The sequence below is a fragment of the Thamnophis elegans genome, chromosome 4, assembly GCF_009769535.1.
Source record: "Thamnophis elegans isolate rThaEle1 chromosome 4, rThaEle1.pri, whole genome shotgun sequence".
Taxonomy (NCBI): Eukaryota; Metazoa; Chordata; class Lepidosauria; order Squamata; family Colubridae; genus Thamnophis; species Thamnophis elegans.
The window spans coordinates 85,922,691-85,938,540 of NC_045544.1; the positions used below are offsets into that span (position 1 = coordinate 85,922,691).

Genomic DNA, 15,850 nt, shown 5'->3' on the forward strand with positions numbered 1-15,850 from the left:
CGTGGCCCGCTGAGCGCGCGCAGGGGTCGGGGGGCGAAAATGGGGGAATACAAACATACTTTTTAAATCCACCTTCCCAATTCAACACCTGAATCATATCCCACCTTCCATTTTGTATGTAGATTTTAAGGAATAAACAGCTGAATTAATCAAGGTCAAAGATAAAAAGAGCAAGGGCAAAATTAAATAAGCCAGAGGATAGCAATGTAAAAAGAATACAGTATTAAGCCCATTCACTCTATCTAAGCCCCCCCACCTCACAAGGTTGTCGTGGGGGAAATAGGGGGTGGGAGTATTAGGTATCTTCACTACCATATATAAAAGGAGATACTATCTTAAATAACAAAGTGGGCCCCCACCTCCAAAATATACTAAAAGAAAAAAGATTCCATGTGCTCAACTAATTTTTTTTTAAATCATCACTATATTATGGACTACAGACATATATATATATATATATATATATATATATATATATATATATATATATATATATATATATACACACACACACACACATATATATACATACATGCATATATACATACCGTACGTATGTACGTACGTATATATATAATGTCCAAATAACAGGAAAAGCGCTTCAAGGACCAAAGTATATTCCTTTTTTGCAGCCTTAAGAGAACTCTCGTTTTTTGAGGCTCAGAACCAGGCATTCTCGTGGGCTGCAAAAAGGAAACGCGACCCGGGAGGGCAGCCTCCAAGAGTCCATATCGCCAATAACTACGCGTGGGGGGAAAGGAAATGTGTTTTGTGAGGAAGAGAAAGAGCGCGCTTCACCGATGCCCGTTGGCGAAATTTTGGAAGAGAGGCAAGAGACTTCAGGCACCGAGCCCCCACCCCTGGCTGCGGCAACTGGAGCGGGCGGGAGGCAGGGAAGGGGTGGGCAAGACTGCCGCTTTTCCACCGTGCGCTGCAATAGCGGCAGCGGCGGCCTGAATCTGGCGCCAAAATCGCGCACCCCCATCTCCCCTCAAAAGACCCCCCCCCCGCCCTCGGCTGCCCGACGTTCTCTCTCTCTCTCTCTCTCTCTACCTCTCCCGCCGTTCCTTCTCACAAGCCAAGGCCGGGCGGGAAAAAGAAGAGAGCGGCCTCCAAGGGCTCCGCTTCCAGCGCATGGTCCGCCCCCTCCTCGCCTCGCTTCCAGGCGAGCCGACTGAGGCGAGAAAGGAGAAAGAGGCGGAGGCGTTCACTGAGGGGACGGCTGACTCGGGGAGGGGGCGGAGGTGGTGTAGTAGCGGGGGATTCTTCCTCTTCGCCTCACTTGCTCCTGTGCTTCCGCGCAGCTCCCCCCCTCCGGCGACGGCGCTGCATGAGTGAAGAGTCGGCCGTTGCATGGCCCCCGGCCGCTGCGCGGCCCGGTGCCAGGTACTCCACGGCCCGGCACCGGTCCGCGGACCGGGGGTTGGGGATCACTGCTGTAGAGAGCAAAAAGTGGCCCTACGAGCAAACAGTAAGTGACTTCCGGTTTGTCCGTAGGTCCATTTTTCGCCCTACGGAGGTCAAAAATTGACCCTACGGACAAACCAGAAGTCACCATTTCTGAACTTCCAGGTTACATGTAGGTCTGTTTTTTGCCCCCCAGAAGCTTTAGGGAAGCTCCTGAGGCCTCTGCAGGGCATCTGGGCGGAATGGGGAGGCTGTTTTGGCCCTCCACAGGTTCCTAGAAAGCCTCTGGAGCGTGGGGATGGTCAAAAAACCGTGGCAAAAGCGGGGGGCCTTGCTGATAGTGTGCATGCGCGTCCACTAGGTGCGCACGCATAGAATTATGGGTGTGGCATGCTGGCGCATGCCCCCCTTGTGTTCCCCCCGCTTTTGGCATGGCAGCCAAAAAAGGTTTGCCATCACTGCTATAGGTAATATTGTATTCTATCAATTTGTTCAAAGTTATATATGATGGGAGTTAATCTCTGTATCTGAAAGTTTACAAACGTACAGTTGTTTTAACTGTGTAAATCTGAGGCACATCATTTGGGGATTAGTTCATTGCTTTCCAGAGGCATTTTAAAACCTGCAGATGTCCAGTAATTGTTACTAAATATAGGTTTTCTGACTTTGCATTTGATTCTTGCAATGTTTTGAAGCACCTTTCCCCTGCAAATGGACTAGACTCTGATGTATACTTATTAGTGTCACAAACTGATGAACTAACTAAAGAATTTCACTTAGGAAAAATCCTTATGGCTATTTTTGCTTTTGAATCTATTTAGCAACGTCAAGGAAATTAAATGTAATGTTCCAATCAGTTCTATTTTTCTATATAAGAATTTTAGCTGTTCAGTATAGCAAAACCTAGATTTAATATCTAGGAGAAATCTAGGAGAAAAGGGTGTCTTTTCAAGTTCAATGTCTCTAAAAGAACAAATGGAATGTTTGATTTAAAAAAAACATGTTTTGCATATGAGGAAAAAAATTGATCTGGCAGCTGATAAAGTTGATGCACCAAAGACAGGTCAGAGCTAAGGAGTCAAATGAAAGTGGGATTTCTAAGTCTGGGCGTTTCAGAGCTAGCACAGTCACCCAACCTAATAGATTAGGCCTATTAGAGGATCTCCTGGAGACTAAACAAACCAACTGACTAGGGCTACGTTGTATCAAATGTAACAGCTATCCAGATCTGATAGGTCTAAAAAATCCAAAATCTGTTCAATTGGGATTCATTAAATGAAGAGATTACTGTACATTCATGTATACCAGATCTTTGTTAAATATTGGAATCACATAGTGAAGTATGAAAATATAAAACTTTGTTTAAGCAACGTAAATAAAATTTGAACTTATGGAATATATTCATACTGATACATATAAACATTCACAATTATATTGAATTATACTTGCATTGTACACGGAATAGCCCATCTAAAGATAAGCCAACTCTCAATTTTTAAAACAAAGTACTATGAAAAATGCTCCTTCAGTAGATGAACTGACCTTGAAAAAATTTGTTTTCACAATTGGCATATTCATCAATTATTATCATTCATTTTCCTATCTCTTCTAATTGCCATATATTGTTTATTAATTCATTTTCAAACAAACATAAAATAATGTATAATAAAAACGAACACTTTTCTGTACACACACACACACATACACACACAGAGACAAAAGTGAGAAATGTTACATAATAACATGCATGATAAGAACAGAACAATCTTTACAATTATAACCTGGATTCACCTGATCTTGTAAATCTTTTTTAAAATAATAAACCCCCTAATCTTTCAATGTTTCCCTAAACTTCCTGATAATTTTTTTCAAAGAGAAAGATAATGTGATATTTTCTAATTAACCAAATATCTAATTTTCTCAGAACTGCTAAATCCCACATCTTCTGAAATCCATTCTTTAGAATTATAGTATTTTTTCATCTCATAAGGACTATTCTTTTTGGTATTATTATAGCATGGAAAACTCATCTTTTTTTTACTATAATTACATTTTAAGTAATTGTATATAATTCAGCAATATACTCATATTTAGAAGCCAGGTATTTTTCAATAATTTTCTCAATGTAAAATCTAATAATATTCAAAAAATGGCATTGGAAGGACTGCTCAATTTGACCAAAATATTGTTTTGGAATAAAGATTGTTTATATATCAAACTTTGTAACCATCTATCTCCCTCATAGATAGCTATTGCTCCTGAAATATACACAATCCTAGAAGTTATATTCATTTAAATTATATTTATTATGCCCCAGCAAGTCAAAGGTATCTTAAAGCCAGCTGGGTAATTTTTGGCCAGTCATGCTCTCTCAGCTCAACCCACCGCACAAAGTTATTGCTGGGAAAATAGGAGGAACGAGTTCACCGACTGAAGTATTCATAAAAAATGAAGGTGAAGTGAAAGTATATTTTAGGAATATAAATCCCTAAATCAGTGATGGCTAACCTTTTTTGGTTCCCCTGTCAAAAGCGGGGGGTGCGCAGAGGGGTCGTGCGTAGGCGTGCCACACCCATAATGCTATGTGCGCAACCCAGTGCGCATGTGCACATTCGACACCCCACCCCCACTTTTTGTGTGATTTTTTTTGCCCTCCCTAGGCTTTAGAGGCTTTCTAGAAGCCTGGGGAGGGCGAACGTAGTCCCCCCCAGCTCTTCAGAGGCTTCAGGAAGCTCCCTGAAGTTCCAGAGAGCGAAAAATGGTCCTGCAACCAAACCGGAAGTCTTTTCCTGAACTTCCAGTTTGCCCTTAGGTCTGGTTTTTCGCACTCTGGAGGTTTCAAGGAAGCCCCCGGAGGTCAAAAAAACAGCCTCAAAAGAAGGACGGTCAGCTGGCCAGTGCACTCGTGCACACTGGAGCTGATAGGGCAACGGCTCACGTGCCCTAACGCATGCCATAGGTTCGCCATCAGGGCCCTAAATGTTGAATAAAATTAGTAAAACTCACAAATCCTATGTACCGTATATACTCGAGTATAGGCCGACCCGAATATAAGCCGAGGCACCTAATTTTACCACAAAAAACTGGAAAAGTTATTGACTCGAGTATAAGCCTAGGGTGGGAAATGCAGCAGCTACCGGTAAATTTCAAAAATAAAAATAGATACCAATAATGTTTTTGAATATTTATTTCAAAGAAAAACAGTAAACTAGCGGTGTATTCAATGAAATACTTCACTCACCTCATGATGCTGATGTCCCGCTGTGATGATGATGTCCCGTGCAGCCGCGGGAGCGATGTCCCGCCTCCTATGACACACGGCACAGTGATTCCTATCATTGGATCACTGTACCAGAGGAGGTGGGACATCGCTATGTGGCTGCTTGCCATAACAAGGAGGAGGTGGGACATCGTTGCAGAGCGGCAGGAGGGGGAGGAAGGGGAATCGTAAGACAGCCCTGTATTACATTAGAACGTGAGGAGGGGGGATGGTGCGGTGCGCGCTGCGCGGCAAACTGACACAGAGGGAGGGGAAACTCACAGGGGCACTGGGCCATTCACGAGTGTCACCCAGCAGCATGGCCCCGCCCCTTTTTCTCCTCCATTTCGGGCAAATTTTTCACTGACTCGAGTATAAGCCGAGGCGGCTTTTTTCAGCCCAAAAAGTGGGCTGAAAAACTAGGCTTATACTCGAGTATATACAGTATGTACCATTATTTGTTACGACATTTGACCCTAAAGGAAATAAATTAGATTAACCCCAAATATTTTTTTATCCAGACTAAAAATTATATGACTAAATTTCATTCTTTAGTAATTGTAATGAGGAAGTACAATTACTAAGCATAACAAATGTATCAAATGGCAAAAGGAAAAATCTTTTATTTTAAGAATCAACCTTTACTTCATCTGTATCGGAAGATGATTTAAATTGTATCTAATCGTTTCAAAACTAAATTAAACAGTACAGGAAGCAATGAGCAACCCTGTTAAGTACCGTGTTACCTTTAGATGCTGAACAGTCTTTAATACAGTTCATATTAAGTTTTGAAGGTTATGATTAGGTATGGATTTCCTACATATTTTTATAGATTTATATCAATATATTATTCACATATTGCCACAGTTATTAGAAATTATATTTTCTGAATCAGTTGTTGCATTTTCCTATCAGTTTATTATATTCACTCTTAGATGATGTTTCTGGAACTTGAGATTTAAAATAATGTGCCACTTTTAAATGAAAATATAGATATCAATACTTACTGCTAGCTAACTAAGCTGTAATAAAATAATTTTATTTTCCTTTTTTCCTAGTCTGTCTCATCTTTTCGATTTAGAAAAAGCAGCTCTTCCTCAGGTTCTCCATCAAGACGGAGTGGTAGCAGATCTAGATCAGGCTCTAGATCTCGTTCACCTGGTCGACCAGCAAAACACAAACGTCGTTCTTCTTCCCGAAGCAGAGAACCAAAAAATGAAAATAATATTGGGGAACCTAATCTGACTCCTTTGGTATTTGATTTGATCTCTCTTAACTCTTGTGATGAGGGAGGGGTGTATTACAAAGCTATATTCATATTTTGTTTTCTATTACTTTGAATTCCTTTAGATTTAATTAAATTGTTTATCAATGTGATCTAAAAGCTGTGTTAATTATGTTGCTATATGTTGCTAAAACTTAGATATTATAATGAAATAGGAGCTTTACCTAGGTACACGTTTTTCAAGATGAAATAATAAGATATGGGAGATAATAGTAATGTAATCTGTTGTCAGCTGGCAAAATCTATTTGTCATAAAGCTATGCAGCTTTAAGGATACCTTTAAAATAAGTTTAATTGCTTAAAAAACACTACTCAAACATAGGCTCTTAATACCTATACAGATTGGAATCTGTAACCACATTGACTTTCAGTATTTTTCAAATGTTATAATGTAGTTTTTGATTGAAAATACTTATTTTGAAGGAAAATATGGTAAACATATTTAGAAATGTAATTTGTTTACGTTTCAATTTAATGTATGAAAGGGTTGGAATGAATTGGAACAGAGCATGCATCTGTGACAATGGTAAGAATTATTTGGTAGTTTTCCAAGGAAGGTTAGGTGTTACTTCAGGAACTTATAGTTTCCTGTACCTTGTTAGTCTTCGTTGCATATGCTTGTTACAAGACAATCCATGCTCCACAGTTGCACCTATTGTTATACCTAATGAATACTAACAATAGTCGTAAACGATGTTAACTAAAATTTGATACTTAAATTACTTTGATGACTTCTATGTGATTTTGTTCATTCTACTTTGGTTAAACCAAAGACGCAATACATGATAAGATTCAATAAAAACTTGGGATATACAGAACCTCCCATTCATGAAAGCTACCTAATGACTCCTGGGATGGCTGGACTGGCATGGGTTAGAAGAGATTAGTTCAGAACTTTCCAGAATGTTCCATTTCTGAAATGATGGCTTTTGTGCACAAATTCAAGTAATTTGTCGCAGTTCACTAGTATCTGAAAAGTCCATCAAAATAGATGATGGAGTTTAGTACAGATGTTGTTGAACATCACAGTATGTATTTATATTTCATTATATTTAGACATTGTCCAACTGCTATTGACATTAATGAGAAGTACAGGAAAATATGGCACAGTAGTAACTATGCTTCAGTATAGGGCTTTTTGACTGAAGAATCTTCAAGCATTGTTGCAATAAAAGGATGGTAAACCAATGTTCTAATTTAAATTAGAATGCTACATTAAGTAGAATAAGGCTAGAGAATGTTTAGCATTACTGGTCTTTGTAACTAATAAAGATTTGATTTAAGTATGTAGCAATTTTCTAACAAATAGAAATCTTGTAAAAAAAGAAAGATTGTTTCTAAAGAACTCCAAAGGGAATGAATTCAAATGTATTGGTAGAATAGCCACCTGCCTTGGTGTATTATGGTGTATGTAGTCAACACAGAAATGTTGGCTACATACCATATGCTTCTTTCAGTCAGAAACAAATGCTTCTCCGGGGAACTGGATTGGACAGAACCTAGGCAGATTAGATGGCTTATCTCTCCATCACTTAGGATCAGTAGTAACCTTCTTCATCTGGAAATTGAGCTAGGCATATAATTCTTGAAAACAACCCCCCGCCACCCAGGGAAGTTGCAGCTTCACTTTTCAAGTTTGGAAAGAATCAAAAGTTAATTCTAAAGATTCCCATCTTGGTAGCAAAAATCCTGGAAATTATCCATTTCCCCTTTTGGCTTTAGCATTACTGTTTACTTCAGGGTGCAGAAGTCAGATTTACAGATAAGCAGCATGTAAGTGTCACAGGTTTTCAGCCTCTTAAGTATTCTTTCCCAACCTTTATGATTACAATAGCATGATTCCTCCATCTCTTAAAAACAAATCCACTGGTTTCACTCTTCTGGAGCACCAGTCTGGTTAGCTTTCATGCTCCACATTCATTTTGTGCTGGTTTTGCCTCCCTCATTCCTGCCAAACAGAAAGGAAGAAAGTGACTGACCTAGGAGGAGATTGACAATTGAACAGTTATACAATTCCAAAATGCTGGTTTTCTTTCTTCAAAACATATAAGTTGGCTTAGGATTTTCTGTTTTCCTTTTTGGAAGTTTTTGGTAACATATTAATATTTGAATGGATAAGTCCAATTCTTTGGATCTGTGCATTTTCCTGTTGAAGGAATTCCTTGATTTTCTCAGGTTCCCTTAATAACAGTCTCTTAGCATTCTTAGCGTCTACAGCAAATTTATTAAGGATGGAAAAGATATTTCAAAGCACTCAAGATTACAGCTGGTCATATGATGATAGCTTTCTCAGAAAAGCTTGGTGATAGCTTTCTCAGAAAAGCTTCTGCAGGAGATAACCGAGCAGCTGTACCACCTCTTTTGCCAGGTTTTCATTCTGTAGTTGAAACAGCTGTTTGATTTCATTCTTGGTGAGATCAGACAAAGAATCAATAATTAGGGAAAGGCTGCAGTCCTCTGGCTGATTCTAGCTTAGGTAGTATTCAGTTTACAGCTAGAGGTTTATATGTCCTAGCCATGAGATAATATTTTAAGAATTAGAGTGTCAACTATGTCATAGCGTGCCTTTGATCAGGAAAAAAAAGTTTTCAGAACATGTGAAACTTTAATTGAAAACAAGTTGTGCTACATCGGAGACAAATTATTTGTGTATTTAACCACACTTGGCCAAATAAATTGTTCTGCTCTGTTCTGCTCTATTGAAAACCTCCAAGAAGGCTGCATTTAGCCTTATTTGTCCTCAATATGAATTTATGTTTTTGAGGGTTTCAGAACCATTTAAGCAAATGCGGGTTTCACTGAAACTACGAAAGAGAGATTCCTACCACCAGAGATTCCTACCAATCATCTCCATAAGGAAGAGATGTACCATCAATAACAGCATCCTATTTTAGGAAGAGATTGGATGCCCTTATGCTATTGATATTAAACCACTTTGGATTCCTGGCATTGACTTCTAATCAGAGCAGCAGTGTATTTGAATAAATATCACTCTTTGATACCAATACAATATTTTTATTTAAAAAACTTTTTAGTTGATGCAGTTTCAGTTGATCCAAATTCATTGTTTGAATTAGCAGAGATGGTTTACAGTTAATCCTTAAGTAGTAATTGAGATCGGAATTTCCATCACTAAGTGGTGTAGAGAGAAATAGAATGCTCTGGAATTCTTTAAATGGCTTGGCCCTGGATTGCCAATGTTGCACATACTCTGCATCACAGAACTTTAAAGATAAAAATGTAATAGTACTTTTTGATATTAATAAGCTTAAGACTTTATCATGCCTATTAAGGTTAACTAATTAAATGTCGTTGAGGACAAAGGAGAAGGGCAAGAAACTATTATGATTCCTTCAGACTTTAGCTGTAAATCTTCAAAGTACATATCAGGCACACATACAGTACAGGCAGAGAGATTAAGATATAAGACAAAACACCAGTTCAGATCAATCTATAGAGTAAAGAATGTTCTGAGAGTAGTTTGATATTTTTGGAAGTATAGCCTCAGAAATAGAATTGGATCAAAGTGTTTGGGACATGTTTCTGATGAAATAGGCTTGTTTCGGGGTTTCAATGCTTCAAATTGCTTCCAGTTTTGAGGATTTACTTGCAGAAATTGTAGAACCATTCCCCCCATGGAAAATCATCTTGGTAACTTAAGACATTTTAAAACAAACTATTAAAATTGTTATAGAAGGTTTGGATTTTATGTTTTGCCAATAAATTAAATGTTAATTTTGTGTTTTTGCATGTTAGTAATGTTACCAACCAAAGGGTAATTAGATTTATTATTATTATTGAATTGTATCACAGCGCCAGTTGTTTCGCCGCATTTGGCATTGATTACTAGTCGGGCCCCACCTAGGGGCCTAGGACGTCATAACGTATTTTAGTAATATGCGTGCAGATCCAAGCAGTGCGGCTTTTTGCATTTGACTGATGGTGATTTTGTCAATGTTTAACTGTTTTAAATGTGATTCCAGTGCTTTTGGAATAGCACCCAGTGTGCCGATTACCACTGGAATTACCACTGCTGGTTTGTGCCATAGTCGTTGAATTTCGATTTTTAAGTCCTGGTATTTTGCGATTTTTTCATGTTCCTTCTCAGCGACCCTGCTATCACCTGGTATTGCGATGTCTATGATTGTGACCTTATTTTTCTCAACCAGTGTGATGTCTGGTGTATTATCCGCCAGTATTTTGTCCGTTTGTATACGGAAATCCCACAAGATCTTGACCATCTGATTTTCGGTGACTTTTTCAGGCTGATGTTCCCACCAGTTTGTTGCTGTTTTAATATTATAATTTTTGCACAAATTCCAATGGATCATTTGTGCTACTGAATTGTGCCGCAATTTATAATCAGTCTGCGTGATTTTTTTACAGCAGCTGAGTATGTGATCAACAGTTTCATCAGCTTCTTTGCAAAGTCTGCATTTGGCATCATCAGAGGATTTTTCGATTTTGGCCTTAATGGCATTTGTGCGGATAGCTTGTTCTTGCGCAGCCAGGATTAGTGACTCTGTTTCTTTCTTTAATGTACCTGTTGTTAACCATAACCAAGTTTGTTCACTGTCCACTTTATCTTTTATTTTTTCCAGAAATTGGCCATGCAGTGCTTTGTTCTGCCAACTCTCCATTCTTGATTTTATCACATCTTTTCTGTATTCTTGTTTCGTCTGTTGGGCCTTCAGTAGATTTTTGTTCTTTACTTCGATTAATAGATGTTCTTGACTTTCTTTTAAATAATCAGCCAGTGCATGTTTTTCTTCTTCAACTGTTTGCTTCACTTGTAATAATCCTCTGCCACCTGATTTTCGGGGCAGATATAGTCTATCAGTATCACCACGTGGATGTAAACTGTAGTGCATTGTCATTAGTTTCCTGGTTTTTCGGTCCAAAAGGTCCAAATCAGCTTGTGTCCAGTTAACTATACCAGCTGTGTATCTTATAACTGGTATTGCCCAGGTATTTATGGCCTTGATTGTATTTCCACCATTCAATTTAGATTTAAAAATTTTCCTAACTCTGTTGGTGTACTCTCCCCTGACAATAGTTTTTACTTCTCCATGCTTGATGTTATCCAACTGCAGAATGCCTAAGTATTTGTAGGCTTCATTTTCTTTGCATTTAATTAATTGGCCATTGGGCATTTCAATTCCCTCACATGCAGTGATTTTGCCCCTTTTTATGGATACAGTGGCGCATTTTTCCATGCCAAACTGCATTGAAATATCGGTGCTGAATACTCGGACTGTGTTTGTCAATGATTGGATTTCTATTTCTGACTTTCCATAGAGTTTCAAATCATCCATATATAGTAAATGTGAATTTTTTTCAGTTTCTTTGGCTGTTTGATAGCCTAATTTCATTTTTTTTAAGATTACTGATAGTGGGATCATTGCGATGATGAAGAGAAGAGGTGAAAGTGAATCACCCTGGAAAATTCCTCGCTTGATATTAACCATTCCGTAGATCTCATTCCCTACTGCCAACTCAGTTCTCCATTGTTTCATCGCCTTTTCAGTAAAGGATGTAATATTTTTGCTAATGCCAGTTGTTTCTAAGCATTTTATGATCTAACTATGTGGCAGTGAGTCGAATGCCTTTTTGTAATCAATCCAGACCATATTCAAGTTCGTTTTTCTGTTCTTACAATTTTCTAATATCATTTTATCAATTAGAAGCTGATATCTTTTGTGCCCCTGCTCCTTCTTTTGTTGCCTTTTTGCTCTACTGGCAAGATGTTGTTTGTTTCCAAATAATCCATCATGTTATCTGCAATAATGCCTGTGAGTAATTTGAAGGTTGTTGGCAAGCATGTTATTGGTCTGTAGTTTTCAGGTGTTGTTCCTTTAGTTGCATCTTTCTGAATCAAGTATGTTTTTCCAGTTGTCAACCATTCATCAATTTGGCCCTTTTGTAAAATTTCATTCAGTTGCCTGGCCAATATTGCATGTAAACTGGTCAGATATTTGAGCCAGAAACCATGTAATTGGTCCTTTCCAGGTGATGTCCAATTCTTTACCTTTTTAATTCGATTTTTGACCATCTCAGTTGTTATTTCTAATACTTGCATTTGTTTGTTGCCAATGCTTTTCTCAAAGTCATGTATCCACTTTGCTTCCTTGTTGTAGTCCTTTGCATTTTCCCACAATTCTTTCCAGAATTCAACTGTGGCCTGTTTTTCTGGTTTTTCACTTTTGGTGTCACCATTTACATTAAGACTTTGATAAAAACGCCGTTGGTCTGATCGAAATTGCTGATTTTGTTTATATTGGATGATTCGTGCTTCATATCTTTCAATTTTTCTAGCTGTTGCTGTTATCTGCTGTTTTACAATCTCTACAGCTTCATTGATGTTTCTTGTATCCAATCTATATCTTCTGATTAGCCGATCTATGATTTTGTTGTTTTTAAGCCGTTGCTCATGCATGTTCTTTAAGTTACTATCATCTGCCCTTAATTTTTTGATTTTTTGTTCTAAACGGATTTTCCACTTTGGCTTTGATGCTTTTTCTGTTGTGTGACTAGGTACTTTAATTTTAATGCCTAGTTCATTAGTGACTATTACAGCTGCGCTGTACATTAACTGGTTTGTTTCCAAGATGGATCCCGGTTCAATTGTTGAAAACACTGCATTAACCATTTTCATGATACGGGCCAAAATTTTCTTAGGCACAGTTTTTAGTGATGGTAAACGTTGCCTTTCCTCATTAAGCAGAAAATGCTCCATGATCTTATCCTTCAATTCTTTTTGTTTTTGAGTTAGTTCATCAGTTGGTTCAGTGATAACTGGTTCTAGTGGTGGTGATGTTATTTCCTCCCCGAGAGCTTCTTCTGGGAGTTCTACTATAATGTCTTTAGTTGTGTCTTGAATATCAGTTATTTCCGCTTGTGATATTGTTTTTTGGGTTTTGCAATTTGCCTGAATTTCCTCATGTTCAACTTCACTAAACACTTTATTCCGTATAATAAATCGCCTTTGATCTGCTAGTTGTTGTTCACTAACATTTGAATCTGGATATTGTTGTTTCCATAATTCATACATTCGCTTTAAATAGCCTCTTTTTTCTGGCTCTGAGTTGTAGTAACAGGCCATTATGGCACGGTTTTCAATATTATTATTATTATTATTATTATTATTATTATTATTATTATTTAGTGCATTTTTGAGTACTTTCTATAATTGTTAGTACAAAAAAAGCATAAAATAAAATTACTATATAATATGATTCAAATCTTTATTCATTGTCCATAAATCTGGTTTCTTTTCATGTCTATACTTAATATTTATTATATTTATATAATATATAGTTATAACTACAAAGTTTAATTGTAACTTTTAATAAAATAATTTCTCTTTAAAATATCCTGTTTTTTCAATCCAGAGGCTTCATGAAAATAATACAAATCAGTATAATGGGGAGCCAGATATCACAGAAGTGAATTATTCTACTCATGCCACTTTAGAGGTATGAAACATAAAATATTCTTTTTTTTTTTTTTTTTTTTGCTGACGGGATCTGCAGCATGCCTTTTCTAGCAGCATGGGTGAGGTTGGTCAGTCCCATTCAGTGGTTCCTCAGATAGCCTGGGCCCATATCATGAAGATCTTTAAAAGCGATAGCCAATACCTTGAATTGTATCCAGAAGCAAATTGGCAGCAATGATGTAACATGGACATACACACCCCATGGGCCTCAAGAACTGACCTTGCTACCACATTTTACACCAGCTTTAGCTTCCAAATACTCTTCAAGAGTAGCTCCATGTATAGAGCATGAGATGACCAGGGGCTTGCTTTAGTGGCTGAGTGCAGGGGCTTCCAATCCAAGAAATGAACTATTGGAAATATTGACCAACAACAAAAAAAATGAGAGCAATAATACTTGATCTGAGGAGGGTTCTTTAGTACATATTAATGAATGATAGCTATTTATCTGTTCCCCTCCCCCCTTTATGCTGTTTGTGTGTAGCGGCAAAGAATTGAATCTGTGCGAAGAAGAGAACGCATTCTGGAACGATATAATTTGCATCCTAGAAAGGAGGAGAAGGGAAGAGAGGAGATGTATTCAGAAGAGAAAAATTTTGAAACACCAAAAAGTATTGAAAAAGTATGCTGGAAGACAAAAGAACTGGAATTTGGAGGAAAAATCGGTATGCTAGTTTTGAAAGTCATAAACTATAGTTGCATAATAGTCTGAAGCCTTTGATGCATAACTGAAGTTTTAAACTTTCCATTCACATCAATAAAGAAAATGATTTTGAACATAAGAGAAGGTACAGCTACTGTTTTAGTTGATACCAGTTATCTTTCTTGCTGGAAAGCTTCCTTGGAATTGAATTGATTCTAATCATTGTATAACTTTTTTTTTAGGTGCCTTCTTTATGATATTTCTTCTGCCTGGAACAGTGTTCTGCCTGTTGTTAATGTGCTCACAGAAAGACCCTAGTCTTCTGAATTTTCCTCCTCCACTACCAGCTTTCCAAAATTTATGGGAGACGAGAGTGTTTGGTGTCTTTCTTCTTTGGTTCTTTCTCCAAGCCCTATTTTACTTACTACCGATAGGAAAGGTAAAACTTTTAGAAGTAAAAATTTGATTTTTTAAAATGTAATTTATAAAACAGCATTTTAACTTAATACTGATATTTCTAAACTAGCATTTTTAAAAATCCTGTTTTATGTAGTATAAATGTTATTTGAAACCTCCCATTATAAAATGGTTACATGAGGTGAAGAGAAATGCTAATGTATCAGGTTCCAAGGGTATATGTTGATAGAGGGTTCTTGTTTTAGTTTTGCCTTTCTTTTTTAATGAGCATTTTATAGATTCTTTTTGTGCGACATTTTCATCCAGGGTAATGATTTTTCTTGTGAAATATTAGAATTCTACAAATCATTCAATGTATAGAATGGATCTGTCAGGGATTTTGAACTAGATGAAGGAAAAGGGAGTAGGCAAGGCTTTCATTCTTTTCTACCAAATTCTGGTTGGAATTCTATTTGGGGACGCTCCTGTAGAATAAAACCTCTAGATTCAAGGGATTGGATGCTAAACAAAATGGCATTCTTCTTTCAGATAATATATTGTGATGGATACAGTAGTTCTAGTCCTTTCCTTTTCCAGATTGGCTTTATAACTGTGGAAAGATCTAGTGCAGGTAGTGCTTGACTTACAATCATTTGTTTAGGTAGAAACTGTTTGAAGTTACAATAGCAGTGGAAAAGTGACTTCTGACCTTTTCTCACAAATACGGCTGTTGCAGCATTCCCATGGTCATATGATCAGAATTCAGGTGCTTGGCAACTGGCATGTATTTATGACAGTTGCACTGTCCCAGAGTCAAGAGATCACCATTTATAACCTTCCCAGCTGACTCCGATAAGCAAAGACAGTGGGGAAAGCCAAATTTGTTTAATGACTGAATGATTCGCTTAACTTACTTAACAACAAAAATTGGGGGCTCAGTGGTTAGTCATAAGTTGAGGACAGTGACGTGTGGTGAGATTTATGGTTGGTGAGGCAAAAAGAAAGACGTAGCACTCTCCCCGGCACTTGAAAGCGGGCAAAAGACGCCCTGCCGTTATGTCCACCATAGAGGCGTCCCGCCTCTATGGTGGACACAACGCCGGGGCGTCCAAAAGCCCTGCTGCTATGTCCAAAAGCCCTGCCACTATGTCCAAAAGCTCTGCCGCTGTGTCCAAAAGCCCTGCTGCCATGTTTGACATAAAAAGTCCCCCCACACACACACTCTACTTACAATAATACAATTACTTACAAATTACATTAATTTTGAATTCCTCCTCCCTCCGACCCACATACCTTTTCCAGCTGTTTCACAGAGGATTTCAACTCTGCTCTTGTCTGCCATGATGAAAATGTAAAAATATAAAA

General features: G+C 37.8%; 1 protein-coding gene across 1 annotated transcript in view; it reads left to right on the forward strand.

Moving 5' to 3' along the window:
• LBR (lamin B receptor) overlaps window positions 1-15,850 on the forward strand; it is a 40,274-nt gene that overhangs the window by 14,244 nt on the left and 10,180 nt on the right. Inside the window, exons 3-6 of the mRNA XM_032216360.1 lie at window positions 5,725-5,919; window positions 13,343-13,426; window positions 13,931-14,111; window positions 14,332-14,528. Of these exons, the coding sequence (XP_032072251.1) occupies window positions 5,725-5,919; window positions 13,343-13,426; window positions 13,931-14,111; window positions 14,332-14,528 (657 nt within the window). The remainder of the gene's footprint in view (window positions 1-5,724; window positions 5,920-13,342; window positions 13,427-13,930; window positions 14,112-14,331; window positions 14,529-15,850) is intronic.